Genomic DNA, 17,562 nt, shown 5'->3' on the forward strand with positions numbered 1-17,562 from the left:
TGTATTTATTTTGTGTAACACATTTTTACTGAGTAACTAAATATTTGTAATCTAACACGGAGAAGAGATTTTTTTAAATTTCACAGCAGATAATTTTTTTAAACGAAAGGAAGCTTGAACATTTGTCTATTTATTAGTAAAGAAAATATAAAAATTGATGGAGTCTCACTTTTTATGAGAATTTGAAATTTGTATGCCTTTATAAATTATGAGAGGAGTATCATGTTTGTGTTATGCTCATTCTTTTCCGGTGACTGAACCTCGTACAATTCACACCTAGAAAAGTGTAGGTTTCGTGATTAAAAATACGACAGTCCTAAATGTAGAAGGACATCATTTGAGTGAGATAATAATAACAAACTCCGAGCGTCATATTTAATACGCCAGTCTTAAGAAACCTGTTCTTAGTACGTGAAATTCAAGGAGAAGACGGATTAAATTTTCCACAACGAATCTCTGGATTTCTCAGTGAATAGCCAATGGTTTAATAATTGAGGTATTTATGGGAAGCGTCACTCCTTAAACAACGTAAGAGCCCCTTTTCAAATTCATATTTAGACTTTTTTCAGACTTTGTAACATACCTAGTAAGTGTTGTATTAGTCCTTATTTAGGCCCGTGGTCCAGTCCAGTCCCACTTGTTGGTCCTTCAAAGCAGGTAAAATCGATCCTTCGTGACGTCAATGAGAGTGCTTTTCATTTTTTCAATCATTTCATAATATAATTAATTGAATAAATTATATAACTAAATAACAATTTAATATGTTCGTATTACATGGTATTATAATGAAAATATATATTTTTTGCAAGATATATGCATAATCTTAATACATATTTCATATATCTTATTTGGCTTAATAAACCGTCGAAATTTTATGAAAAATTCTAGGTTAAAGACTGTACTAGACCGAATAAATAAGGACCGACTCAACACTAACTCTAGTATTCTATGACTGAGCTAGATACAAGGTGGTCACCTAGGCTAGATTCATTCTAAATAGTAGTGATGGGAATCCCGGCTCTTTCGGCTTTCCAAATGGCTCTTCAGATTTTTTTTTGTTAGGCGTCCGCAGGATCATATTTTGTTGGGTGGGCTTGCTTTTTAGAATTAAAAAAAAAAGAATGTTCTGCTGCATAATTTTCCCGAATGACCTTTTTTTAGATTGAGAAAAGAAATCCTTTCAAAAAAAAAACATTCCTCCTCCTATATAAAGCAAATAATAATTCAGTCATTTGTGGTGATCGCGAACGACACACCACTAATAAATAATGTATAAAAATACGTACATAATATATAGTAATATAGAGCTTGTCACCTATGTTGATTTATTCATTTTGAAAACTCTACCTACGTCATTTAATGATTTTTACTAAAAATGACTTCTAGCTATAGATTATATTTTTCCATGGAAAATTCCATTACTATAGATCAACAGGTTAAATAAATTAACCTTATTTTTAATTAGAAAATTTGATATGAATTTAGTTAAAAAGATACTAAGGAGGAAGTAAGATTTAAAATTATGACAAATTTGATTTTGCTAGTTATATCTCATTGAAATCTTATATAATCTAAGTAAGTGTCTTGGTTTTTTTCATGAGAGATAACCATTTGGAATACGGATAATCTTCAATATATATATTTTCTACGAGAATCATGGTGGCAGTCAACATGACCAATAACAGTAGTTTAAGTGCCGTAATTCGAGAAATGATTACTATTACATGAGATTCAAGTATTAAAATTCCTGGAGGTACCATTTTTGTCACGTAATGATACTAAATCTATTAAGAATACTCCTAATCTGTATAAAAGACAATTCATGACCTGTCTTCAGAGAACTTGTAGTCAGTGTAATTAGGGACCGAATAGTTATTTACCAGATATGCAACTTACCAGCTAGGTATATCAAAGAAGTTGTTATGATGCAGTCATACTCATTAGCAATAAAACACTCGCAATTAATACATTATTATCTATATTTATGAGACCTTATATTCAGTTTATATATATTTTGACCCACAATCTAGGTCCAACAACTCTCAAAACTCACAGGTTAGAAGGCAACGATCAACTATCAATGACAAGGGACACACGCAGATCTACCTACGTATTTTTATGAAAATATCAAGAAAAAACAAATAAAAATAAAGAAAGACAAGAATATTTACATATATAATTAATTTAAAGTAATAATATATCTTTATATATCATGATACAAACAGAATGAATTTTACATTGTAGTAAGCACAGTATACAGCATTTAATAAACTAATTTAGTGATATGGTCAGGTTTATCACCAGATTCATATTTATCCCACATTAGTCTAAACGCTTTTTCCAGATTAGAAGTGTATATCTTAACATTAAAGATCGAACTCTCCATACGAGCTTTCCAAACCTTCGCTCTCATACCACGTAAACTGTGAACAAATATACAAAAATAAGAAATCAATTGAACCAGATAAGAAAATACTTACAATTCTTTATCTGTTCCAAGTTTAGTTGCAATGCTTTCATATTCCATTCTGTCCTTGGCAATTAATTCAGGACATCCTAGAGCCATCAATTGTGAGGAAGCCACTCTAGAGGCTAGGGTCTCCCCTGGGAGAGTCACCATGGGAGTACCAGCCCAAAGAACATCCATGCCGGTTGTATGTCCATTACAAAGAGGAGTATCTAGGCAAACATCTGCAAGTTGACCTCGTCTAACGTGCTCTTCTTTAGCAGCAACGTTGGAGAAAATAATAGCTCCTTGTCGTAAGCCCATTTGTTGAGCAGCTACCTGGAGGTTGGTTTCACCAACTTGAGGGAACCTTAGAAGCCATAAAACAGAATTTGGAACCGCATTTAGAATAGCAACCCACATCTTCAGAGTGGGAGGATCAATCTTGTAAAGTTGATTAAAATTACAATAGATGATAGCATCTTCAGGCAGACCATATTGTTGACGGGTAGTAATTAGAATATTTTCGGGGACTTCCTCTCCAGTTCCTGTCTTTGCAGAAACGAGATTGGTTGTTACGCCATTTTGAATAGTAAGACCATTAACAGATGTTTGCACTTGACCGTTTTGAATCATACTATCAATAGCCATGGCAGTTGGAAGCTCAGCAACCGCAACTTTGATTTCAACTGGAATGTCTTTATTTTCACCCGCAATTCCAGACATTTTTGTCTGTTTGATGTTTGTTTTTTCAATCAAATCAGTCTTATTTAGTGTATTAATAATTGCAACTGTATCTGGTACATCGTCTTCGATTTTACCCTTTCCTGCCATTATAATTCTTTCTGTTAAATGAGGGAACATTTGCATGTGGTCCCCAATAAAAAAAGTGTCGGGCATATACACTAACTTCTCAGAATACTGGGAACTTAATTCCATGGGAGAAGTTTGTTTGTCTGTTAGTAAGTAATCCATAAAAGGTGCACCACTTGTGCCAGGATAGCCAAGCCACATAACTTGAATAGGAGCTGGCCTAAGAGCAAATATTTCATTTCGTGCACCCTTTGTATATCCATTCATGTTGATCAAAACATGAACTCCATCATTATAGATGCGATCAGCTGCCTTGCCGTTGCAAGGTACTTGAGACAAATCAATGAAATGATCAGCTCCTTCGCTAATTCTTTGTCTGAATTTGGTGTTGTCATCAGCAGCCAAGCTAAAATACAAAAAAATAATTCTCATTATTTAAGCCAAAGTTACTTAAAATTAAAAAAAATTAAGTTAAATTTCAGGTCTTCTTAGAGGTTGATAAGCAGCATTGATAATATGCATCATTAAGTTTCATCATTAAGAATTAAATACTAAATTATTAGAACAATTCTTACCTATAGCAAAATATCTCAACGTTTTCTCTACAATGAAGACCAGGAATTGATTGCATAAGATGACTGGTCGGGTGATTTCCAAAATCTGAGGAAACATAGCCTATCTTCAACCTTTTAGGTGTTTCCATACTGAATTTATATGGTTGCTTGTGGAGAACGGCAATTTTTTCTAAACAGAGTTGAGCATGTCTACTTGCAATAGCTTTTCTATAAGAATGATTCAATGGATATAACATTGAGTGATGAGGATGAACAGATGGGAGACGATTCTTTTCTAATTGTTCAGCAACGATTGCGACAAGATTTTTTTGGCGGGCGGCATAATCTGTCCAGTCACATACAATCTAAAAGGTGAAAATGAATAAGTATCTACGAAAAATAAGATTCCTTCAATATAAATTAAAGAAAAAGTTCAGGTCTTCTTAGAGGTTAATCTATAGCTTCACAGAGGTAAGCAGAGTATATTTTCATCATATTATAATCAAACCAAGTAAAGCAAATTAAGTTACCTGTAGACAGTGAGCTAAGTTGCAATACGCATCAGGGAAGTTGGGCTTAAGTTTGAGAGCAGTTCTGTATGACTGAATCGCTTCTGGAATATTTCCAGAATCCTAAAGAGAAAAACTTTATTGAGCACTGTTTTATTTTAAATGGCTAATATAATCATGCTTACTTTATGAACTGATGCTAAATTAGAATGAGCGTCAGCAAAGGCAGGATTAATCTGAATGGCTCGGGTGTAACATTGCAATGCCCCTTGAACATCATGCATTTCTTTTAATGTATTTCCCATATTGGAATACGCATCTGCAAAAGCAGGTTGAATTCTTATAGCCTCCTTATAATGCATTAGAGCTTCGTTCAATTTCCCTTGTTGTTGTAAAATAGATGCCAAATTAGAATGAGCCGCAGCAAATTCAGGAAACACCTCAAGTGCTTTTAAGTATAATCTAGTAGCTTCCTCAATATAACCTTGTTCTCTCTTAATATTTGCCAAATTGTTGAGAGAATCAGCATGAGTAGGACTAAGACGTAAGGCAGTGTTGTAACACTCTTCAGCCTCAAATACTTGACCCTTCTCTTTAAGGGCGTTTGCCAAGTTGCAATAGGCATCTGGAAAATTAGGTTGAAGTTCGATTGCTCGTCGGTATGTGTCAATTGCAAGGTCGATGAGGCTAAAATAACACCAACGAATAATGAAAATACTACAATTTCATCTGATTCACTTACCCTTGCTCATAATATACGCATGCAAGGTTACCATGGACAACCGCATGATTGGGACTGAGGTTCAAAGCCCTTAAATAAGCTGCAACAGCCCTATAAAATCAAAAAAGAAAGAAAATGAATTATATGATTGAAGAATAAGAGGCTAAATAGTAAATATATAAATAATCATAGTTCCTAACTAACAATAAACTAATGCATTTTCGTTATACTATTCGAAGAAATATATAAAACAAGTGTTTCCATAAGTTATGACATCTAACTCAACATGAGTAAATATTTAAGGTACGTACCTATCAAAGATTCGAGCTTCTTTTAGAACATTCCCTAGATTAATATATGCATCCAAGAAATTAGGGTCCAACGCCACAGCCTTTTCAAAATGATGAATAGCCAGCCAAATTTCACCTTGAGCGTTGAAAACGCAGCCCAAATTACTCCATGCGACAGCAAAGTCTGGCCTTGTTTCTATGGACTTCAAATAGCACGCCTATAATTTGTTTGGGAAGAGATGGCAGAAAAATATATTAGTGGATATGTTCAGAAAAAGAACTAAGTGCAATCAATAAATAGTATTGCTTAAACGGCAGCATCTCAAACCATATAATACAACTACGTCCAGTGAACACACCAAAACAAGAGGCGGAATTTATCAATGGAACAAAGCATAGAATCATGGACAATAACTTTATAAAAAAAATGACTGCCGATGACATTGTATGCTTAAAGGAGTAATAACTCAAAAAACGTATTTAAATTACGATTAGGAAGACGTAGTTATATTAGAATGGAGGGTTAACGCGAGCGCAAATTACTGGTTGGCAAAAAGGCAGATCGCAGGGAACATAATGCTATATAATCCGTCAGCTTATAGTCGCAGGTTGAGGGAATTTGGGAAATTATCCATTAATTTCCTTACAAAATACCTGAAGGAACCCCTATCAATGACACTCTAGTCTTCATTCTTTTTTATTTGAGTTTCGACTGTGGAGTATTCTCGGGCACCCCAGGTAAGATGAAGCTAAAAATTGAGCTTCGAGAAATGAAACTCATTACCTGAACTTCATGTTACATCGCCGTTGAGAATCTGTTACGTAGAAATTGGAATTTTCCGAAGTGTCTGTTGTAGAGGTTAACATCTATATTATTAAAATCAAAGGGAAGAAAAATAAATAAAGTAATTAGTTATTTTTTTAAACAATTTAAGTGAAATTAAAGTCAAGTAAGTACGGTATAGGGGAAAAAAGATTGGTTTTCAAGTTATTAAAATAATATTTTTAGTTCATGGCCTTAGTCCAGATAAGATATTTTGTTTTAATTGAAATTGCGATCCCGGATCAATTTAAAAATTCTAAATTTCTGAAGAATAATTGCTTTTATTTAGTCTGATGAAAAAAAAAAATTGTTTTGTGAAATAACCTGATAAAGGAATAAAAATTGCATTGTATTAAGACAATGTAAGTATCAATTTAAACGAGAGAAGATCAAAGCAGCGGAGAAAGTTTTAAACAGGACAAAAACTCTACAATATTCAACAGGAGTACCCCCAGGCAGGTACTACAAAAAATCGCCGGAAGCCAAACAATCGAATAATTGCTAGGTTTAAAGTAAACAAGACGTCTTCATCCACACTAAAAAAAGACTGAAGAATCCGAACAATCCCTAATGAAATGCGCTTAAGTCAGACTTAACTATGAGGAAAAAAAACAAAAAAAAACTTCGCATGCGAACGTGGATGTTCCAAATGAGGTCAAACTCAATGTTCAGACGAATTTTTTTATCCATCAGAACTTAAGAGACCAAACCTGATTCATCCTGGGGGGATAACCTCGAGAGTATAACTGATTTGCCTACATGTAAAAAAAAATCTCGAATAATAAGTTATCCAATATCACTATCACGATGAAATGCAAAAGAAAAGAGCGAGTAAGAGCTCGCCATTTTCTTTTTTCGATCGTGGCTCAAATTTGAGCTACCAAAAATTCAAACTGATCGCGCGCGCGTAACATCTCCTTAACTACTTCGACCTCTCAGAAGAAACCTTAACTTAGATTAAACGTAATTTAACAAATATGTTGGAAAGACCCCCAGCGTATCGAAATAATAATTAAATATAATATTATCATATTACACTCTACATATTGCCTATTTAAAAAAGAGCAGCTAAGACATCAACATGAAATAAGCTTTAATCCCGCTCGTTTAATAAAATATCTTGCTAGTATAAAAGAGAAACTCAACGTGATACAATTTCCACTGGTGATCTTTTGATATTAAAAGGGAACATGGATGATAAGGTTTCTTCTGGTCGTCAAATTAATGCTTACAATGAGAACCCTTCGTCTTCTAATCATAATTAAAGTTTTTTTTACTGATTTTCTTGAATCCCAAAAATGTCCCCTTACTAAAGTCATGTTAACTGAAGTGTACAACATAATTAACTCAAAAATCAAAAAACTAAGGGAGCAAAAGAATATTGTTATCTTTTGAGTGCAAGAAGAATAAAGGTAAATCTTTTTTTAGAATTTCTTTGCATCCGTCGAAACCCCCTTTTATGGACACAAAGTGTCAAAAAAAGCCTTACATACCTTAGCCTCGTCCAAGCGCCCAAGAGCTTTTAACAAGTTCCCTAAATCGCTTCTAACACAATAAAGGTCCTGGAGAAGAAGAAGAGAGAGAGATGAGTATTAGTTTGGAGAGAGAGAGAGGAGAGTGCTTACAGGATTATACTGAAGAGCAGAGACGTATGCCTGGACGGCACCCTCCATATCTGAAGCAGCAACAAGTGCAGCGGCGAGATTAATGTAACCGTCAATGAAGTCTGGTTTGAGTCGGACGGCGTGTCGATAATTTTCAAGGGCTTCTTGGAGCTGTGAGCGTTCTTTGTAAACGTTTCCCAGATTGGAGTAGGCTTCTGCAAGGAGTGGATTTTGTTTGATGGCTAAGGAGCTGAAATGGGCGGATTTGTCATAGGCCCGACATTGGAAATGTATGGAGGAGAGGAGGAGTAGAACTCCTGTGTTGGTGGGGTCTTGGCGCCAGAGCTGCATGCAATGTTTCTCTGCGTTCTCATAGTCTCCACCCTGATACTCTGAATGTGCCAATTCCGCTAGACCTACAACCATTTCTTAATATGAGGCTTAGAATAAAAGACTCCCTGGTAAATATATTATCACTTACTTGAGACGGAAATGCCCATAGCATTACTTCCGTTGCTTGCGTTCACTCCGTTTTGAGGCATCCTTTTTTACAATCACTTTCTTTTCTTTATTCTCTTATACGAATAATAGGACGTGAGTCCCACTAATTTCTTCTTTCACGGACCTTCCAAGGTTCGCCTCAACACACGATTCGATAATAACTGAGCAGCAAATCTTATCAAACAACTATTTAAAAAAAAAAGAAACAGAAACAAGGAAAGAAACAGAAAGAAAGAAAGAAAAGAGAAAGAAAGAAGCAGAAAGAAGAAAAAAAAAAGTATAAAAGAGGGGAAAAAAAGAAAAAGAAAAGTTGGCAAATGAAGGGGTGATCCTCCTGAAATCCCATTGGCTACTTTTATAAAGTTTGCCTGGCGTCCCCTATAGTCAGATGAGAGTTAGTACGTAGGGATAGTGATAGACCTAGCCTTTAGTTCTTCTTTTTTTTCCTCTCTTTCCTTTTTTCTCAACACACAAGTTTGATTCGAACCTCGACCTAACGCCAACATTCTTACCAATGGGGCGGTACTTTCTTTCTTTTTAATTGGCGTGGATGAGCCCTTTTATTCTCACATCGGGCGTAGCGTAGAAAGCCTGGGAGGATCCACGTACACACGTGCAAAGTAAACCTGGGGCTGATATAGGGGCACTTTATTTACTGCGAAATGAGAAGAAAGAATAGCGTGTCACGTTAAAATGGCAATGTGCCTCCTTGGCGATGGGCCAGTTCTAACTTCTTCCCCTCCCCCTTGTCTTACCATGCTCACATATCCTGGACGCTTCTTTTTTCTTGTGTACATATACTCAAGCTGTAGATATGGCTTGTTAGGCAGGGTTCCTGGATTATGTAAAACATGACAAAGATTCTATTTTATCTGTGCTGTGCTGGATATTGGGGGTGGGGGGGAATCAAGCTCCTTTGAGATGCTTACTCTCCAGTATGTCTAGCGACGGTAGTTCTTAGGAGGAACATTAATATTAATAATCGCCAACATATAAAGTGCATAATATTTGTACATTAGAGAAGGACTCCCTACGGATATCCAAATAGGATCACTCATCAGAGATATTCATTAGTGTAATCGACTGTTCTATCGCTCTTGTTCTTCCATTTTAATTGATATATATCCCACACCTCTAAAGTAATTGAAAATCCTCAAAGATAACTACTCAGTTTTGAAATAAATAAATTTTGACTCCTCCAAATTCCATCTCACTATACTAAAGTATGTATGATTTCGTATTGTTCAGATATATGGCTACAAATAATATACTCATTAATATAATAAAAATCTACATATATTCCATTCTAAACAGGTAACTATATCATAAAAATAGAATTACGTTCCAGATTGAGATAAGAGCAATAGAATTATATCTAGCTAGTCATTTGAAACATTTACAAAAACTTAATTGATAACATAAAATCGTTCCTTTCCCTAAGTGAGGCTTTAGCTGACGCAGATGTTTACAAAGCAGTTGTATAGTGCGTATTATTGAGGCAATAATAGCTACATTTGATTATTTTGTGGGCGCGAAAAAGAAGAGAAGCATTCTGAAGCGGATTACTAAGCTTGAATCATGATTCATGAATATGATATGATATGATATATTATTTGAAAATTTTATAAAATGAGAACTGAATGCTGAGCAGTTCAAACGTTTTTACTTGATCATGAGCTGATGTGAAGTATAAATTGTGCAGCATTCATGTATATTTCTAGTAAATATTCTAGTTTGTCTAGGCGAACTTGTTCAGATTTCTTTGTTATTTACAATATGTACGCGTCTTTACACGATTCTCAATCCATTAGATTTCAAATATCGAATGAATTTACATCCTAGATCTTGTTTATAATTTATAGGAGAACAGAACAAAAGTTATTGTCTTGTAGCTTTGACGTTTGTACTGAGACATCATATATAAATGGACACTCCCTTACATAATCACGTATCAACACTACATTATTAGAATAGATTTGAATGTCGTACTCGAAATATTGTACTTATATTTCAGTGCACTATTCAATATATGACCACTTTTGTCATGTACAGAATGCTAGAAACAAATCATTATAATAAATTTACTCGAAAATGAAAACGAAATCTTGAAATCTTTATTATTAATTACTTTATAAGACTAGAGCGCATCTACGCTTCAAATAAATAAGGCACAATTTATTTTCTCATCAAAAGTCATCAATGAGGAAATTTAAGAGTTATTTAATCATTTTAAATATGATTTAGTTCAATTTTATAGGGTTTTTGTTTCTTCTTTAAATTACATTACTTCAATTAGTTAAAGGATTTTTTTTAGCGAGGTTGTGAGACGATCAAATATTACTAGCCAACATCTACTTCTTTGTACGTATGTATTAACAGTTTTTATTCTTGCTACTTCAAATCTTCCCTCTATTATAAAAATAGGAAAGCATTGATTGTTCGTTGAGCTGAGAGGAGGGGGCATCGTCAACCATGTCGAACGAGGAAGTGTCATCTTTCTCTAATTCGATGGTAGGTAATGGTTAGAGGACAAAACAAGTCCTATTAGCAATTATGGGTATTATTTTCCACCCTAGTGTAATCTTTAGTTCTTTCATTGATTATAATTAAATACTACTACTATGATATTATCTATTTCTATTAGTGAAAAGTTTTTAACAAGATAACATGGGAATTGATAATGATTTGGCTCAAACTTTTGGTGCTAATTTGTTTACAAGGATGGAGTCTGTCCGACATTACAAAAAATCTTCGTCATTTCGAAATTTTGAGTGCTTCAGATCTTTCTCATAGCATCGTAAAAAGAGGCCTTGCAGATTCGAACCATCAATACAATAAGATCAAAGAAGTAGGATTCAAGGCATTGGGTAATGGTTTAACAAAATTAATCGTTAATATATTTAATTGTATTAGTTAAAGTGTTTTAAATATTATGAATCCTTAATATTTTCCTTTTAATTTCATGCAGGTCGAGAATTCCGACTCCTTTTATCCCCTAAAACTGGCCTGTTACATAAGAGTTTTAAAGCTGTCGAGGAAAATGAAGATGGAAGTTTCTCCAATGTCTACATTGACCCAGAATCATTTTACCAGGGGCGTGTTTTCGGTGAACTTTCCTCCAATGCAGTTGTTCATTTTTCGGAGGAGGGAATACTTACTGCTAAAATCCAGACTTCTGAAGACACTTATCACGTAGAGCCTGCATGGAGATTTTTGTCAGATTCAGAATATGATCTAGGAAGTAAAATGATTGCCTATAAAGAGTCAGATGCTTTATTGAGTTGGAATGTTCCCCATCCTCTCACTCAAAAACTGCCAGAAAAAGTATGTGATTTTATAAAGGAAGGGAATGATTCCCAAATAATCCATAGTGATGATGATGAAGAAGATTTTGTTCTTCTGTCGAGATCTAAGAGGCATAATGAATACATGAGCTTGCGTCAAACTAGATGCCCCTTGCTTCTAGTTGCTGATTACAGATTTTATAAAGAAATGGGAGGCTCAAGTTCGAAAACAACTGTAAATTATTTGATAAGGTATGCAATAGTCTTTATAGAGACAAGAAACACGTAGTATAGTAGGGTTTTAATGTTTTAAATAAATCATTTCAGCCTTATCGATCGTGTTCATAAAATCTATGAAGACACCATTTGGAAGGATACAAGTGGAAGCTCTGGATTTTCAGGAATGGGATTTATAATAAAAAAGATACTAGTACATCGGAAGCCTACGCTTGTTCAAGATGGGCAAGTGCATTACAATATGGAGAAGTCATCATGGGATGTTCGAAACCTCTTGGAAGTATTTAGTAGAGATGACTCTCACAAACATTTTTGCCTTGCTCATCTCTTTACGGATATTAAATTTGAGGGTGGGATCTTAGGCTTAGCTTATGTGGGATCTCCTAGGCGGAATTCTGTTGGTGGCATATGTACACCTGAATATTTCAAAAATAGTCATACATTGTACCTGAATTCTGGACTTAGTTCAAGTCGCAATCATTATGGTCAAAGAGTTATTACTCGGGAAGCTGATCTAGTGACTGCTCACGAATTTGGTCATAACTGGGGATCAGAACATGACCCTGATTCATCAGAATGTTCTCCTTCAGCCAGTCAGGGAGGATCATATCTGATGTACACCTATTCTGTTTCTGGCTATGATATAAATAATAAGAAGTTCTCACCCTGTAGCCTACGATTCATTAGAAAGGTATGTATACATATATTGAGTGTCCTCGAATTTTAATTACATACCATCCTTTGTTAGGTTTTATTAGCTAAGTCAAGTCGATGTTTTTCTGAGCCTGAAGAATCATTTTGTGGTAATCTTCGTGTTGAAGGAGATGAAGAGTGTGATGCAGGTCTACTAGGATCAGAAGATACAGATGCTTGTTGTGATGAAAACTGTAAACTTCGTCCTATGGCTAAATGTTCGGATAAAAACTCCCCTTGTTGTGAAAGTAATACCAATGATTTTATCACAATTGAAATAAAAGTATATTACACTTTTTTTAATTAGGTTGCAATTTTGTTTTGAGGGGAGCCAAATGTAGAGCTGCTAATTTGGGAACATGTGAACAAGAGTCTCATTGTACTGGAGATAAAGCATCATGTCCAACTAGTCGTGCAATGAGAGACGGAACCCAATGTTTAGAAAAAGGAGAATGCCGAAAAGGTGAATGTGTACCCTATTGTGAAATTCAAGGCAAGCAATCATGTATGTGTGACACCGAAAAAAAATGCTTGCAAAAGGTAAAATATATAATTGTTTTGTAATATTTACTCTTAAGAGCATCAAGTAGTAAAGAATCAATTCTATTGAGCCTTATTGGTGTATTAATTTTTTGGTAGATAGTAAATCTAGATTATTTTTAGATGCTGCAGGGAAAGAACAAATAGTTCATGCTATCCGGCCCTGGATCAACGTGGAATGGAGGATCAGTTGCCTGATGGAACACCTTGTTATCAAGGCTTTTGCAATAAAGTAATAGTTTTCTATGCATCTACTTTTTTTTTTCTTATAATGAATGTCTTTGTTCTTAGGGGATTTGTGAAAGAACCATGCAAGATGTTGTTGAAAGAATATGGGACTTCATAGAAGATTTTAATATTAATTCTGTGTTAAAGTTTCTGAAAGATAACGTTGTGGGAGTAGTAGTTTTTATTTCATTATTGTTTTGGATTCCATGTTCGTGCTTGATTTCCTATGTTGATCGTAAACGAGCCGAGAAGGATGAAGAGGAATGGAAATGGATGACACATAATCAACTGATTCATCCGAGGGATAATCGACGAATTGTTGAAATATCTGTTCCTCGGAGTCATACTCCATGTAATGGAAGGAGAGATTTAAATCGAGATCATTACCACCCATCCAGAAATCGTCTTTCAGCCTTATGATATTTCAAGTTTAGTTTGACATTGGTTAATTTTGTAAGTATCAGTTAGTCCTAATATACCAATTATAAAAAAGGTAAGAGTACCTTTTTTCCCCCACAATCACTCCCTTCATGCTGTTAAATATTCACCAACTGCCATATCAATGCTCAAAATCAACATGGGTTGTGATGATGCTGTACAAGATTATTTATATTTAGGATTTATTATTGTATCACTTTTTATATGTACTCGATGAATTAAATTACACTCACAAAATTTTAATATTATTTTTGTATTTATTCAGTGCGATTAATCTGTTCTATAATTTATGTTCTCTGAATGTACTTTAACACCCACTTTTAACTCAAAAACTATGAGGTAAAACAAAAAGTGAATTACACCTTAGGTATGAAATATGTACAAAAAACTGGGTATATCAATAGTAAGGGTAACATTATGTTTGTTATTGTATTGGTAATTAACATTGATTATCTACATAGGTATTACATATATTAGGGTATGCCATAATAATCAAATATTATTCTGTCTTGGTTGTAACATGGTTTGTATGAAAGACTTAGTATAATCATAAAATTAATACCAAGAATGTCTTATATGATACATAAATATTGTTTGTAAAATATCAAAGGTCGAGAGTAATTGACTGAAAAATACTAGTGATCTAGTTTTTAAGTATGAAAAATCAAGAAAAATATTAAAAAGTCCTAACTATAAAGATCGTATACATATTCAATAGGAAAAGGTCTAAAAAATTAAAACTAGAAGACACTTGTTCCATAGATTGACTTGCGACAGTTTTATTATGATTTGTGGGTTTTGGTTGACTGGATCGAATTGTGTACATAATTATATACTTGTTTTAATTGAATTGTTCATACCAGGCTAAAAGTATCTATCTTTGCCTAACTTTTGGATTCAAGCTACACCGGAATGAAATATATGTAATTTCTTCAAAATATTACTAATGACACTATTTGGTATAATAATTTTTCTATTCGTAATTAGTAGTTTGTTTTGTAATGAAATATTCTTTTAAATTGACTTGAATTGAAGTTTTTCGAGTTGAGGATGAAACTTGATCAAATAAACTTGTAAATTTTCTTTTCAGTTAGATCTTGCTTGGAGGCTGCAGTAATATTCTTTTTTACTGAAATCTGCTTAATTTTGATTTTATAAGGTATAGTGCATTCTAAAAATCTTATTAATCGTGGTATCTACTCGGATGAATCTACCTTCCAAACAAGCTTATCATCGGTTTCGACATAGAAATTAGCACCTTTTAAATAATGTGAACATTTTTCCATGCTCCTAGCAATAGTTAAATATTCAAGTTTCATTACTAAATATCGTTCTTCGGCGTGAGTTGATTTTCGAGAACCACATTGAATTAAATATCACATTCGCTACTTTTATCCTGTTGAATGAGAGCAAATCCAATAGCATTAATTTTACTTGAGTCAGTAACCAACTTCGTAATTTTGCTAATGTTGAAATAATGTTGATGGTGAGCTCATAATCCTTTTTGACTAATCGAAAGCTTTTTTTTGTTGTCATTCCTTTTCAACATTCTCTTCAATAGTTCTCTTAATGGTGCTGTAACTTTTGTGTAGTCTGGATGAAATTGGGATAATTGATCGGTTAGGCCAATAAATGATCATAATTCAGTAAGAGTTTTTGGTTCTGGGAGCTTCACAATTCCATCAATTTTTCGGGATTTGGTTCGATGCCTTCACCAAAAATGAGTATACCTGCAAATTTCACTTGTTCCATATCGAATTTTGTCTTTCATACAGTAATATTATTTTTCTCACAATGTTTGAGTACTTTTTCCACCTTTTTTAATACTTCATCTTCATTTTCGCTAGATATAAAAAGTTGATCCACAATCTTCCTTACTTTTTTTGATTCTACAGTAAACAGCATCTGTCCTTGGTACAAAATTCATAGTTTGAACTACAAAGACCTATCGGAGCTCGACAATTCGACGAATTTTCTTAGGGGTGTGTTGAATATTGTTAAAGTTACTTCGTCCAAAGGGATCTGAAAATAACCCATTTTACAATCTAATGTACAGAACACTACTTTAATTAGGAACAGATTGAGCAATATCTATAACCTGAAAAAGAGTGAATTAGACGCCTGACATATAGGTTTTAACGTCTAAAATGAGTTACGAGTCTCATTTATCTAACATTCGGTTTTGGAACCCTAATTGAAGGGAAAACCATTCCGAAACACCTAGTCCTGGGTCAATAATACCTAGGTTTTGTATTTTAGTTAATACTTCTTCTGATCGATCTTCTTCATGAAGAGGGAAATGTTTTGCAGTAGTGATCTTCAACGCTGTATAATCTTCAGCATTCGGATCGAGTACAATTTTCATCGGAGGACCAGTCATGGGCTTTAATTTCTTAAAATTAAAAACTCCGTTATATTTTTTGATTCAATGGTTGAGTTTAGATTTTGATTCAATTTTGATGGTTTTTACATGATAACATCGGGAAATCTTTCGAAATTATTCCAAGCCGTTCTCAAGTTTTCCGACTGAGGGTCAATTCATCTCTTCTCTCTGGACTTATAAGGATTTTAACTTTAATGTTGTTGGACAAATTTCATTAAATTTTCACTTGTGTTGCGAATTTTGGGATAAGATTCATTCAATCGAATACTATATTTATTAACAATATTCTTAGAAATAATGGTGATTGGTGATCCAATATCCGGTAAAGTTTTATATTGAATTTTTTTTGTTGTGACTATGATTCACAATTACATTGGTTTTTGGAGTACCTTCGTCGTATGCACTCAACAAATTCACAATAAAAGTTTAACCAATTATTTTTTCCATTCCAGTTGTACGACGCACTTTCATAATATGCCCTTTTTGTTGCAAATCGAACAATGTACATTGAAACTTTAATAACAATTCTCAATCCTGTGGTCCAAGACTCCACAACAAGTACAAACTTTTGACATAGACGTGCTACTTGTATTGTTTCGGCTGTCAATCTCTTTTTAAATAACCAAATCTATTAATAATTCTCTTATTTTCAAATTTTCTTCCTCTTCGAACATCATTATTAGAGTCTTGAACACCATGGGATTTCAATTCCCTTTTATTAATTCCTCTTGCTTCATATAAATTTAGTAATTTTCTTCAAAGTGTATTTTGTGAAATCTCCACCCGCCTTGAGATATTCTTGTCTCAATTCGTCGTTATTCGTGGGAACAATACGTCCAGAAATATATAACTGTTGAATATACATATTTTTTACGTCACTTTCATCTTCTAAAATATTTAATCTTCTTTCAAAATCATACATATCGTCGTGATCTTTGAGTTGCCCTGGAGTCTTTTAATCATCTTGAAAATAATGGATAAATTTCCAGAAATTCTTTCAATATTAACTGCTCACAACATTGTTATCTTCCCCAAATTTAGGCTTACATGACAAAATTTTCGTGGCAATAGCTTTTTCCAAATCAATAGACCAACAACTACAGTAGTAGCCTTGTTGATCTAGGATCAGAATAACTTTCATGTTACTGGTGGAATAGACTATTCAACCAGTAACATGCAACATATTCCGAATAGTAAGACTTAAATCTACTTAACCAATTCTTCATTCGCTCTACAGTGTCACATTTTGAGAGAACCGGTTGGTCTGCAAATCTTGGACCTATCAACGCCTGGAGTAGACAGAGAAGCAGACTGAGAAGAATTGGAATGAATAGCTTCCATAGCTTTAATCAGAACCACTCTTCCCTAACCAACAACTTTATAATACCTTTGAAATTGTTCCTCCAGATCCGATTTAATAATTTCAGCGTTGTTTTCTCTTTCATTGCCATCCATCCAGACATTAGCACCATCTTCAACACATTTATATACATATATA

General features: G+C 33.9%; 2 protein-coding genes and 1 long non-coding RNA gene across 4 annotated transcripts; 2 read left to right on the forward strand and 1 right to left on the reverse strand.

The window, feature by feature from the left end:
• The first annotated feature begins 372 nt into the window (after positions 1-372).
• LOC139905329 (uncharacterized) lies at positions 373-2,595 on the forward strand. The gene is made up of 3 exons (XR_011779991.1): positions 373-528; positions 603-657; positions 2,031-2,595. It is a non-coding gene; the product is annotated as an uncharacterized lncRNA (long non-coding RNA).
• Positions 1,962-8,383, reverse strand: sxc (O-linked N-acetylglucosamine (GlcNAc) transferase sxc). 2 transcript variants are annotated; one of them, XM_040712248.2, is made up of 10 exons: positions 8,242-8,383; positions 7,782-8,188; positions 7,650-7,718; positions 5,355-5,551; positions 5,065-5,154; positions 4,508-5,009; positions 4,344-4,445; positions 3,835-4,178; positions 2,481-3,665; positions 1,962-2,423 (listed from the first exon to the last, which is right to left on the reverse strand). In XM_040712248.2, exons 1-10 carry the CDS (start codon positions 8,300-8,302, stop codon positions 2,264-2,266), a joined length of 3,117 nt encoding a protein of 1,038 aa, XP_040568182.1. In that variant the 5' UTR covers positions 8,303-8,383; the 3' UTR covers positions 1,962-2,263. The 2 variants fall into 2 exon arrangements, with proteins under 2 accessions (XP_040568182.1, XP_040568183.1); XM_040712249.2 differs by having other exon boundaries at positions 7,782-8,176; positions 8,242-8,382.
• Positions 8,384-9,481: 1,098 nt separating this feature from the next.
• LOC121117760 (ADAM 17-like protease) lies at positions 9,482-13,924 on the forward strand. Its single transcript, XM_071888231.1, is given in 11 exon segments — positions 9,482-9,575; positions 10,576-10,626; positions 10,686-10,772; positions 10,906-11,128; positions 11,230-11,797; positions 11,873-12,473; positions 12,531-12,723; positions 12,783-12,994; positions 12,996-13,015; positions 13,139-13,247; positions 13,307-13,924. Coding segments are annotated over 8 exon segments (2,247 nt in total). The 5' UTR covers positions 9,482-9,575; positions 10,576-10,626; positions 10,686-10,772; positions 10,906-10,941; the 3' UTR covers positions 13,664-13,924.
• Positions 13,925-17,562: the final 3,638 nt, after the last annotated feature.

The sequence above is a fragment of the Lepeophtheirus salmonis genome, chromosome 5, assembly GCF_016086655.4.
Source record: "Lepeophtheirus salmonis chromosome 5, UVic_Lsal_1.4, whole genome shotgun sequence".
In the NCBI taxonomy this organism is placed as follows: Eukaryota; Metazoa; Arthropoda; class Copepoda; order Siphonostomatoida; family Caligidae; genus Lepeophtheirus; species Lepeophtheirus salmonis.

Coding starts and splice junctions, on each gene's coding strand:
- sxc (XM_040712248.2), bottom strand. CDS start 8,302: ATGCCTCAAAACGGAGTGAACGCAAGCAACGGAAGTAATGCTATGGGC. Junction 5,552..7,649: donor GGCGCTTGGACGAGGCTAAG/GTATGTAAGGCT, acceptor AACAAATTATAG/GCGTGCTATTTGAAGTCCAT. Junction 3,666..3,834: donor GTTGAGATATTTTGCTATAG/GTAAGAATTGTT, acceptor TTTGTATTTTAG/CTTGGCTGCTGATGACAACA.